We start from the raw sequence: 12,500 nt of genomic DNA, 5'->3' as shown, positions 1-12,500 counted from the left end.
TCATCACAAATATTTATAATCAAGGCTTAGGTCAGGCTGATTACAAAAATAAATACTAATCAAATATATTGGAAAAGAAGGGACTCCTAAAAACTTGTACAAATATACATAATACATACATTTACACAGTGCTAAAATATATACATTCTAACTAAATAATATATATATACCTGTATATGTCTATATATATATATATATATATATATTTTTTAATTTAATTTTTTTAATATTTACATATGTACCGTATTTCCTTGAATTGGCGCAGGGAATATAGTATTCGCACGTCTAGAATTACTGCCGGGTCAAACTCGTTTCTCAAAATAATTAACGCATGCTTGGCCTTATCGCCGGTTTATTATTGAAGCTGGATCAAATTCGTTTCGCAAAATATTAATTTTATTATCGCATGTCTATAATTTTCGCCGGGTCAAACTCGTTTCGCAAAATATTTAGCATATGGCTAGAACTTCCACCGGGTCAAATTCGTTACGTCACGAGTGACGCATCTGTCCTCATTTTCAAAATGGAGGAAGCTGCTTTCAGTAGTTTACAATCGCACAAAGGAAAAAAGATAAAGAGCTTTTCAGTAGGATTTAAGGTCCAAGCTATTGAATACCGGTACAGTATGCTAAAGAGAACAGTAAGCAGCTATGTTTTATTAATATACCGTAGCTGCGTGTGTGAAATACTGTATAAGTCATTAAATCACTCCCGCCTCCTGGTGGTAGAGGGCGCTGCCGCGCTAGTGATCCTTCTTGCGACTTCCTGTACTGCAGAAGAAGTGAACACACGCAGCAAGAGATTTATTTTTTCCCTCTGCCTGAACTTCTAACATGGAGGATCACATACAGGTATCTAAAATAAAACAGTTTTCTAAACTGGACTTTCAATCGAAGCAGGAGGTAATAATTAAAGGAATATCTCCATCGAAACAGAGACTTTTAAAACTGAAGAAAGAAAATAAGGAAGACTTCTATAAACAAGTTATCGATGCTTTTGGTCAGAAGGAGCTGCAAATGGACTCCATTTATAAGTACAGGTAAGACCATAATAACGTTTTTGTTAATTAAATGTGCTTTTCATGATGGTATGCTTACATCACACTCAAAGCGCACGCCTAAATTTTATGGATTCCTTTTGGTAAACGCCGGAGTGAGAAGAGGTTTTAAAATAATTACCGCATGCACGGCCATCCCGCCGGTTTCCGGTAAACGCAGGTGTGACAGGAGGTTTTAAATTAATTAACGCCCCTGCGGCTATTCAAGGAAATACGGTATATATATATATTTTTTATTTTATTTTTTTTATATTTACATATGTATGTATATATGTATGTTTGTATATATATATTTTTTAATGTACATATGTATGTATATATGTATGTTTATATATATATATATATATATATATATATATATATATATATATATATATATATATATATATATATATATATATATATATATACATAGTTATGCATATATATGTATGTTTATATATTTATATATATATGTATATATATATATATGTCATGTATGTATATATGTATGTATATATATATGTATTTTTTTTAATGTACATATGTATGTATATATATATGTTTATGTATGTTTATATATATATATATACATAGTTATTTATTTATATATATATATATATATATATATATATATATATATATATATATATATATGTATATATATATAAATATATATATATATATATATATGTATATATATATAAATAAATAAATAAAATAAATAAATATATATATATATGTATATATATATAAATATATATATATATATATATATATATATATATATATATATATATATATATATATATATATATATATATATATATATATATATATATATACATATATATTACAGTTTGTATCTTATATATACACAGTGCATCCTGAGAGTATTTACAGCGATTCACTTTTTCTACATTTTGTTATATTACAACCTTATTCCAAAATGGTATCAATTAATTTTTGTCCTCAAAATTCTACACACAATACCCCATAATGATAATTTGAAAATGTTTTTTTTTTAACTTGCAAATTCATAAAAAAATAAAATATCACATGTCATCAGACTTTTTGCTCAACACTTTGCTGATGCACCTTTGGCAGAAATTACAGCCTCAAATATTTTTGACTACGACGCCACGAGCTTGGCACACCCCTCTTTGGGCAGTTTCCCCCATTCCTCTCTGCATCACCTCTCAAGCTCCATCGGGTTGGATGAGAAGCGATGGTTTTTCTTCCGGGATGTCTCAGACCAAGAACACCCAAACCAGGCCGTAACGGCTGCCCGTCGTGATGGATGGGCTGAGCAGAGCTGGGAGCACTCAGACCCGTGACTATCTCAGATTATGGTCGCAAGTTGGACAACATCTCGGAGAAGCGTTCCACTCTGCAATGCGAATTTATGATCTGAGAACCAGAATAGACAATGAGACCTGACAAACCATTGGAATGTGTTTGTTCGCCCTAACCGAAGACAATCCTTATCTACAGTTCGGCTCCCTGTGCAACGGCCTTGGCAGGGTCATGCTGTAAACACCCCTGTGAGACCAGTGCAGCAAAATACGCTCTGAAAAGTCCGTCCCTCGTTCTTCAAAGACGCCTGGGATGTGGACTCCCGGCCTCCAGGCTTATAGACAAAACACGCACCCATAGACTACTGCACACATACGCACACATACCCCCCGCTTCAACGCTTCAACCCCTTGCGGTATGACGGCCTACCGAGCAGTGCCCTGGAGTTTTTTAGTTATGTGCTTATTTTTTTTCCAGAGGTTTTTTTTTTTCCAGGTCTCAAACTGAGCCCCCCCTCCCATAGTAGCTTAGTTTGGGAGCTGCTTTTTTCCCCTCCTCCTCCCTCCACTCCCCCAATGTCTTACCTTTATTTTCCTACCTTTTTTTACACGTTGCATCCCTGTGGCGAGTCATCCGTCTTCCTGTTCTTCCTGTAACAAGATATTGTATGTCTGCTCATTGACGGTTGTACCAAAAACTAATATTGTTGTACTTTTTTTTAAAGTAAAATGACAATAAAGACCTACAGTCAGGAAATATAGCCTGTGGGTGATCATTTTGCAATGCGGTCTGCAGAAAATTATGGAAAGCGCCACTCTGCATAGCAACTGATGCTGTTGATAAAGTTGGAATTTTAAGATAATCAACACTCTACTGCCGTCTGGCGGCTAAAGCGGGTAGTGCACGCCCCAATTCGTCACGTTTCATGTGTCAGGTAAATCGCAAATATGAATACCCTTCCTATTCTAGTCTATTATGTGCTGTACATCATATTTTTGCAGTTATGGACACATTTGACGCTTGAATCCCTTGGATGGCTGAGTCGCGCTTATACCATGAATTGATTAACGTGGACCCCGACTTAAACAAGTTGAAAAATGTATTCGGGTGTTACCATTGAGTGGTCAATTGTACGGAATATGTACTGTACTGTGCAATCTACTAATAAACGTTTCAATCAATAAAAAAAAAACCAGCAGCCAGCCTCCGTAGCTCCCACTCATTTCCCTCTGTTGCAAGTTTTGTTGATTCTATGTAACATGTTTATGTGTGCTATGGTTATGAGGTTTTTTTCCTTGGCCTCAGTCTGGACCTCTCTGGAGTCCAGACTTTTTGACTGAATATATTTTATACTCCCCCTCAGGGATTAACCTCTTAAGGCCCAAGCTGTTTGTTTACATGCTTTTTTTTTTCCTCTTTGCTATTTGGGCTTATTGGACCCTAATTAGAATAAAAAACTAAGAATCATCTTTTTATATGATGTACTTAGTCCATAAGTACACAAACGTGTACTTCATGTTTAGTGGCATGCTAATTCTTATTTTTACACTTTTTTTTTCCAAATTCCATTGTATGTTATACTCTTCTGACACCACCAGATGGCAGTATAAGTGTCCACATAAGCGGCCATAAGACCCCAATTCAGTGGTGTACACAATTTTGGAAATAAGAGCTAAAAGGTGTTGTCCACGCATGTGGCCAATAAGGCCTTTAGAGGTTAATAAAGTATTTCTGAATTTGAATCTAAATCTGATTTCTGGTCATCTGAAAGAAACACAGCCGGTAGAAAAGTAGTTGCAAAGTTTATTTCAAAGGATGAAACTCAAAATGCATCCAGTGTGAAAAATGGTGTCGTCCTTTCTGGGATGTATCAGGCAGAAAAGTACAAAATAAAAAAAATAAAAAAATGTATAATAAATATACTAGAATAAGCACCAAATGACCATGACGGCACATTCAACAATTCAAGTTACAAAAAAAAAAACACTACACTTTGTCACTTTGTACGGAGCCCCTAAAGGGACATGGGGGAAAACATTGTTTTTATAATTTTTTATTTGTTTTTTTTTTTTTTTTAGACATGTATCTCGTGCACACGAGAAACTATCTTGTGCGCACGAGGAACTTTTTATAAAGTTATACAAAAAAACTTTATATAAAGTTATGAAAGTTTTTTTATAACTTTATAAAAAGTTTCTCGTGCGCGCGAGATACATGTCTAAAAAAAAATGTATTTTTATTTTTTAAATTTATTTTTATAACTTTATAAAAAGTTTCTCGTGCGCACGATAAAGTTTCTCGTGTGCACGAGATAGTTTCTTGTGCGCACGAGATACATGTCTAAAAAAAATAAATTAAAAAATTATAAAAATAAAAATTTCCCCCATGTCCTTTTAGGGGCTCTGTAATTTTGTGTGCAAAATGACAAAATAATAAAAAAACCTTCCTAAATTAGTATGACACGAGTTTGGCAGATTAACACGCAGTTTGTTTAATTTGTTGCATAGCAAGAGATACAAAGCAAACAGCCACCTCTTCTTGTATAAGAGGAATTAAATGGAGAGAATATATTATATTGAGATGGGGAATCGGCATGCATAAAAAAAAAAGAATAATCGTCGCTACCTTTTAAGGTTCCATATTGCAAGATTGTAAAAGTTACAAAGCCTCACACACACAAACACACACACACACACACACACACGACTCACACTAAGGTGATATTCACCTCTCCATCCTGAGACAGAAAGATCTTTATTGGCATCCCTTGGACTAGTAAGTGTTCAACACAGCACCTTTTACACGTTGCGTCACATCCTCGTGACGAGGTAGCTAACAGGAAACGTCAATCTCTCATACAAACCGTGGGTCATAAAAAATACTTTTTTTTTTTTTGGGGGGGTCCATCACTTAAGCACGAAAAACGTTGAATTTTAGCACTTTTTTTAACCAAGTCCGACAACAAAACTTACGCCGTGATTCGTGGTTGGACCCGATCGTACGAGTCGATTCCGAACATTCGTCTTAACTAAATCTTGAGTTGAAAGGCACAATAAATATCTTGCCGCAGGGCCAGAACAGTCCTCAGTACTCGTATGTACAATCAGGACACCTTCTCAGTTCAATCAGGAGTGCCAACCCGTGACGTTCTTTACAAGAAGCACACTGGCCCGATGTCGATGCCGAACTCTTGATTTGGGCCGCCAATGTCCACGGGGGCGATATCCAAAATGGGAAGTCTGGCGGTTTTCTGTGTCCTGTACTCAAACACCGTCTTGCCCCAGTTGCCGTTCGCCTGCTGTTGGAAGAGACGAGGTAAAAGGTCAGTGTCGTCAACGTCGCTCATCGTTTTCAAAGCTCAACTTGAGGTCATCCGAAAAGTGCAAAGACTTTGACAGGTGTGACGGCAACATCGTCTCCGATGTTTCTCCGAGCCTCGCTGTTCAAAGTTGAACTTTGATAATGGCAATAAATCGATTCGGCAGGTTGAGGCAATGTATAGTTAATAAAGTAGTGTTCGGGGTTGCAGCACGATTGGCAGATCAGCTGGCAAAGCAGATGCTAACACAAGAGAAGCTCAGAGAGATACTTCTCGGTAAGACAGAAGCAAACGCATTCATTTAAGGAAGTATTTTGAAGGAGTGGCATACCGAACACAGTAGGAGCGGGAAGAACTGTAAGGGGGAGCACAAAAGAGGACGACTTTTGGAAGATGGAAGACGACTTCCATAGACTAAACACTACTGCCTTCTAATGTCTGGGAATTGCAACTGCATGCACATTTTACAATATGATACTCGCAAATGAGACTCAAAAAAGGAATGGTGTAACAACTAGACAGCACAATTTTCAATATCAACTCAGTTTTAAATACATTGCATTATTAAACAAATGAACATTTAATAACACAAACACGCACAAAAGTACCAAAAATTAAGTATCGGTTTCCAGATAGCGGTAGATTGCACCATATTGATTCAAATATGAAAGGTAACCGTTCCTACTGACCTTTGTCAATTATTTCTACTAAGTAGGATTTATTCATTATAAATGAAATATTTCCATAACAAGAGAGATCCTTCTCAGTAAGACAGAAGCAAACGCATTAATTGAAGGAAATTTTTTTGAAAGAGTGGCATCTACATTCGCATGCAATACAGAACACAGTAGGAGCGGGAAGAACTGTAAGGGGGAGCACAAAAGAGGACGACTTTTGGAAGATGGAAGACGACTTCCATAGACTAAACACTACTGCCATCTAATGTGTGGGAATTGCACCTGCATGCAAATTTTACAATATGATACTCGCAAATGAGACTCAAAAAAGGAATGGTATAACAATTGGACAGCACAATTTTCAATATCAACTCAGTTTTAAATGTTAGATTAATAAATGCATTGCATTACTCAACAAATGAACATTTAATAACACATAAACATGCACAAAAGTACCAAAAATGAAGTATTGGTTTCCAGGTAGCGGTAGATTGCACCATATCGATTCAAATATGAAAGGTACCCGTTTCTACTGACCTTCGTCAATTATTTCTACTTAGTAGGATTTATTCATTATAAATGAAATATTTCCATAACAAGAGAGATATTTCTTAGTAAGACAGAAGCAAACGCATTAATTGAAGGAAATATTTTAAAGGAGTGGCATCTATATTGGGACATGAGTACAACGGGAAGACACTCGCATGCAATACAGAACACAGTAGGAGCGGGAAGAACTGTAAGGGGGAGCACAAAAGAGGACTACTTTTAGAAGATGGAAGACGACTTCCATAGACTAAACACTACTGCCATCTAATGTCAGGGAATTTCGACTGCATGCGATTTTTACAATGTGATACTCGCAAATGAGACTCAAAAAAGGAATGGTGCAACAACTAGACAGCACAATTTTCAATATCAGCTCAGTTTTAAATGTTAGATTAAAAAATGCATTGTATTACTCAACAAATGAACATTTAATAACACATAAACACGCACAAAAGTACAGAAAATGAAGTATTGGTTTCCAGATAGCGGTAGATTGCACCATATCGATTCAAATATGAAAGGTACCCGTTTCTACTGACCTTCGTCAATTATTTCTACTTAGTAGGATTTATTCATTATAAATGAAATATTTTCATAACAAGAGAGATACTTCTCAGTAAGACAGAAGCAAACGCATTAATTGAAGGAAATATTTTGAAGGAGTGGCATCTACATTGGGACATGAGTACAACGGGAAGACACTCGCATGCAATACAGAACACAGTAGGAGCGGGAAGAACTGTAAGGGGGAGCACAAAAGAGGACGACTTTTGAAAGATGGAAGACGACTTCCATAGACTAAACACTACTGCCTTCTAATGTCTGGGAATTGCAACTGCATGCACATTTTACAATATGATACTCGCAAATGAGACTCAAAAAAGGAATGGTGTAACAACTGGACAGCACAATTTTCAATATCAACTCAGTTTTAAATACATTGTATTATTAAACAAATAAACATTTAATAACAAAAACACGCACAAAAGTACCAAAAATTAAGTATCGGTTTCCAGATAGCGGTAGATTGCACCATATTGATTCAAATATGAAAGGTAACCGTTCCTACTGACCTTTGTCAATTATTTCTACTAAGTAGGATTTATTCATTATAAATGAAATATTTCCATAACAAGAGAGATACTTCTCAGTAAGACAGAAGCAAACGCATTAATTGAAGGAAATATTTTTGAAAGAGTGGCATCTACATTCGCATGCAATACAGAACACAGTAGGAGCGGGAAGAACTGTAAGGGGGAGCACAAAAGAGGACGACTTTTGGAAGATGGAAGACGACTTCCATCTAATGTCCGGGAATTGCAACTGCATGCAGATTTTTACAATGTGATACTCGCAAATGAGACTCAAAAAAGGAATGGTGTACAACTATACAGCACAATTTTCAATATCAACTCAGTTTTAAATGTTAGATAAATAAATGCATTGTATTACTCAACAAATGAACATTTAATAAAACATAAACACGCACAAAAGTACCAAAAATGAAGTGTTCGTTTCCAGATAGTGGTAGATTTTACCACATTGATTCAAATATGAAAGGTACCCGTTCCTACTGACCTTTGTCAATTATTTCTACTAAGTAGGATTTATTCATTATAAATGAAATAGTTTCATAACAAGAGAGATACTTCTCAGTAAGACAGAAGCAAACGCATTAATTGAAGGAAATATTTTGAAGAAGTGGCATCTACATTGGGACATGAGTACAACGGGAAGACACTCGCATGCAATACAGAACACAGTAGGAGCGGGAAGAACTGTAAGGGGGAGCACAAAAGAGGACGACTTTTGAAAGATGGAAGACGACTTCCATAGACTAAACACTACTGCCATCTAATGTATAGGAATTGCAACTGCATGCAAATTTTACAATAATGATCAAAAAAGGAATGGTATAACAACTAGACAGCACAATTTTCAATATCAGTTCAGTTTTAAATGTTAGATTAATAAATACATTGTATTATTTAACAAATGAACATTTAATAACACATAAACATGCACAAAAGTACCGAAAATGAAGTATTGGTTTCCAGGTAGCGGTAGATTGCACCATATTGATTCAAATATGTAAGGTAACCGTTCCTACTGACCTTTGTCAATTTTTAAATTATTCATTATAAATGTAATATTTTCACTCGATTTGAATTATATTTTGGCCAAACCGGGCATAAAAATCCTGAATTTTTTCAAGGGCGTTAAAACATTTTGTAATTCTTTTTTTTTTTTGCTGAAATTTATAAAAAAACTTCCGTCATAAATAAAACTATCAAAGTAGGGATGTTTTATTTTCCTATATTGACCCTTCTGATTGACGTTTGATCGGAGAATATCACATGCTTTCATTTATAAAATGTATGCTAATTGAAAACTGACATTTGATCAAAGGAAAAAAAACAATACATATTCGGTGTTATTGTTTGGGGTTGAAGTTGATTGAGAGACGGATCTGAGCAAAAATATTTGTATGCCTTAAAAAATACAGGAGTATTTTTATTGAAATAACTTTAAATTTATAAATAAAAGGTTTCTCAGCTTTTTTGCCATTAAGTTTCATATAAAGCGTGGAATTTATGTACGAACTTTTCGATTTACGAACCACAGTCCAAATAAAAACACGTACGAAACTTTTCCCTGTGAACCAGCGTTTCATGCACCCATTGTGTGCCTGCAGTGCAGCCATTTTGTGCCCGGCAGCACATACATTTTGGACGGGCTGATTAAACTACTTGTTGTTAATTGTGTGCTTTTCAAGTCTTTTTCAGCCTTTTTTACAGCACGTTTCTAGTTTTGCCAGCTCAACGGGAGTCCAAAGAAAACAACGAACAAACCATGTGTGGGTTTTTTGGTCGATTTGAGCTGGAACTTACTGAGCAGGAGTCCTCCACGACTGTGTATCTGAAGCGGTTGTTTCCCTCTGCTTTGAGCTCCAGGTCGTTGGAAGCTTTGAGGACCACGGCCTTCTTCAAGTTGCCCGCTTTCTGGTCTTTGTAGCCCACTGAGTTCTTGCAGTGGTACGTAATGGACTGAGAGGCTTCTTTGGACAGCAGGCGAATGAAGGTCATCTGGACGGTGATGGTGTTTGCGGTCTGATCTTTGCTGCCGTAGGTGAACTACGAAGACAAACAACATGGAAGTCCTTAGAAACTAAAGTCTTCAAAATATTACAAACATTTGTTCAAATGTCAGCGCTCACGTGTGGTCCTCTGATGATGTCGGCGTTAAACCACACAGCTTTGTTCCTGGAAGAGCTCCCCCAGTTTTTACGAGGTATGCTGGGCGGGCTGGCAGAGATGCAGGTCTCTCCGGTTTCCAGGTTGCAGTGGACTTTGATGGCGTCCTCGGCAGTGCCTTGGTTGGGATCGACCCAGTATTCTCCTGCACGGAGTGAACGGGGGAAACATTCATGAGTGACATCATGTCGTCACGTTTGAGTTTAGTTCTCTGCTGAGGTAATCGCTTAGGGCCCCCCATGCAGGCACAAGACATTGATACAACGTTGATTATACGTACATGGCCTTTAAAACTGACTTTGAAACATCGTTGCAAAAAAGTTGTATTTGTAAATTGAGACAACGTTGGTGCCTAATGTTGGATCCACAATGTTGGTTGGGAAATGACCACATTCCAATGGTCAAATCAACGTCACAACCTGACATTGATTATACGTCGTCAAAAAGCATGTTTCAACGTTGTGTTTGGGTTGTAGAATTTTGGTCGAGAAATGACCAAAATTCAGTGGTCAAATTAACGTTACAACCTGACATCGTATTAAACGTCGTCAAAAAGCATGTTGTTTCAATGTTGTATTCCAAATTTCAATGGTCAAATCAACGTAAGAACCCAGCATTGATTAAACGTCGTCAAAAAGTATGTTGTTTCAACGTTGTATTTGTGTTGTAAAATGTTTGTTGGTTGGGAAATGACCACATTTCAGTGGTCAAATCCACATCACAACCTGACATTGAATAAACGTTGTCGAAAAACATGTTTCAACGTTGCATTTGTGTTGCAAAATATTGGTTGGTAAAAGACCAAATTTCAATGGTCAAATCAACGTCAGAACCCAGCATTGATTAAACGTCGTTAAAAAGCATGTTGTTTCAATGTTGTATTTGTGTTGTAGAGTTTTGGTTGGTTAATGTAATGACCAAAATTCAATGGTCAAATCAACGTCACAACCCAGCATTGATTAAACATCGGCAAAAAGCATGTTGTTTCAGAGTTGTAATTGTGTTGTAGAATTTTGGTTGAAAATTGACCAAATTTCAATGGTCGAATCAACATCAGAACCCAACATTGATTAAACGTCAAAAAGCATGTTGTTTCAACGTTTTATTTGTGTTGTAGAATTTTGGTTTGGAACTTACCAAATTTGAATGGTCAAATCAATGTTACAATTTGAAATGGAATAAACGTTGTCGAAAAACATGTTGTTTCAACGTTGTATTTGTGTTGCAAAATATTGGTTGGTAAAAGGCCAAATTTCAATGGTCAAATTAACGTCAGAAGCCAACATTGATTAAACGTCATCAAAAAGCCATGTAGTTTCAACGTTGTATTTGTGTTGTCGAATTTTGGTTGGGAAATGACCAAAATTCAATAGTCAAATCAACGTCACAATCTGACATGGATTAAACGTCGTCAAAAAGCATGTTGTTTCAACGTTTTATTTGTGTTGTAGAATTTTGGTTGGGAAATGACCAAAATTCAATAGTCAAATCAGCGTCACAACTTGACATTGATTAAACGTTGTCAAAAAAAGCATGTTGTTTCAACGTTGTATTTGTGTTGTAAAACGTTGGTTGGTTAATGACCAAATTTCAATGGTCAAATCAACGTCAGAACCCAACATTAATTAAACGTCATCAAAAAGCATGTTGTTTCAACGTTGTGTTTATGTTGTAGAATTTTGGTTGGGAAATGACCAAAATTCTATAGTCAAATCAATGTCACAACCCAGCATTGATTAAACGTTGTCAAAAAGCATGTTGTTTCAACGTTGTATTTGTGTTGTAAAACGTTGGTTGGGAAATGACCAAATTTCAATGGTAAAATCAACGTCAGAAACCAACATTGATTAAACGTCATCAAAAAGCATGTTGTTTCAACATTGTATTTGTGTTGTAGAGTTTTGGTTGGTTAATGACCAAATTTCAATGGTAAAATTAACGTCAGAACCCAACATTATTAAACGTTGTCAAAAAGCATGTTGTTTTAGCGTTATATTTGTGTTGTAGAATATTGGTTGGGAAATGACCAAATTTCAATGGTCAAATCAACATCAGAACCCAACATTGATTAAACGTCAAAAAGCATGTTGTTTCAACGTTTTATTTGTGTTGTAGAATTTTGGTTTGGAACTTACCAAATTTGAATGGTCAAATCAATGTTACAATTTGAAATGGAATAAACGTTGTCGAAAAACATGTTGTTTCAACGTTGTATTTGTGTTGCAAAATATTGGTTGGTAAAAGGCCAAATTTCAATGGTCAAATTAACGTCAGAAGCCAACATTGATTAAACGTCATCAAAAAGCCATGTAGTTTCAACGTTGTATTTGTGTTGTCGAATTTTGGTTGGGAAATGACCAAAATTCAAT

At 35.9% G+C, this 12,500-nt stretch overlaps 1 protein-coding gene across 2 annotated transcripts in view; it reads right to left on the bottom strand.

Moving 5' to 3' along the window:
• Nucleotides 1–5,050: 5,050 nt before the first annotated feature.
• LOC133663243 (collagen alpha-2(V) chain-like) overlaps nucleotides 5,051–12,500 on the bottom strand; it is a 90,000-nt gene continuing 82,550 nt past the window's right edge. For both annotated transcript variants that reach the window (XM_062067567.1, XM_062067568.1), the window contains exons 52-54: nucleotides 10,095–10,276; nucleotides 9,769–10,011; nucleotides 5,051–5,630 (exon numbers count right to left, since the gene is read on the bottom strand). In XM_062067567.1, coding sequence (XP_061923551.1) covers nucleotides 5,484–5,630; nucleotides 9,769–10,011; nucleotides 10,095–10,276 — 572 coding nt within the window. In that variant the 3' untranslated portion in view covers nucleotides 5,051–5,483. The remainder of the gene's footprint in view (nucleotides 5,631–9,768; nucleotides 10,012–10,094; nucleotides 10,277–12,500) is intronic.

Source organism: Entelurus aequoreus, linkage group LG13, assembly GCF_033978785.1.
Source record: "Entelurus aequoreus isolate RoL-2023_Sb linkage group LG13, RoL_Eaeq_v1.1, whole genome shotgun sequence".
Classification (NCBI taxonomy): Eukaryota; Metazoa; Chordata; class Actinopteri; order Syngnathiformes; family Syngnathidae; genus Entelurus; species Entelurus aequoreus.
Note: the sequence above shows the minus strand (reverse complement) of the source record. Positions and strands in the feature narration are given on the sequence as shown.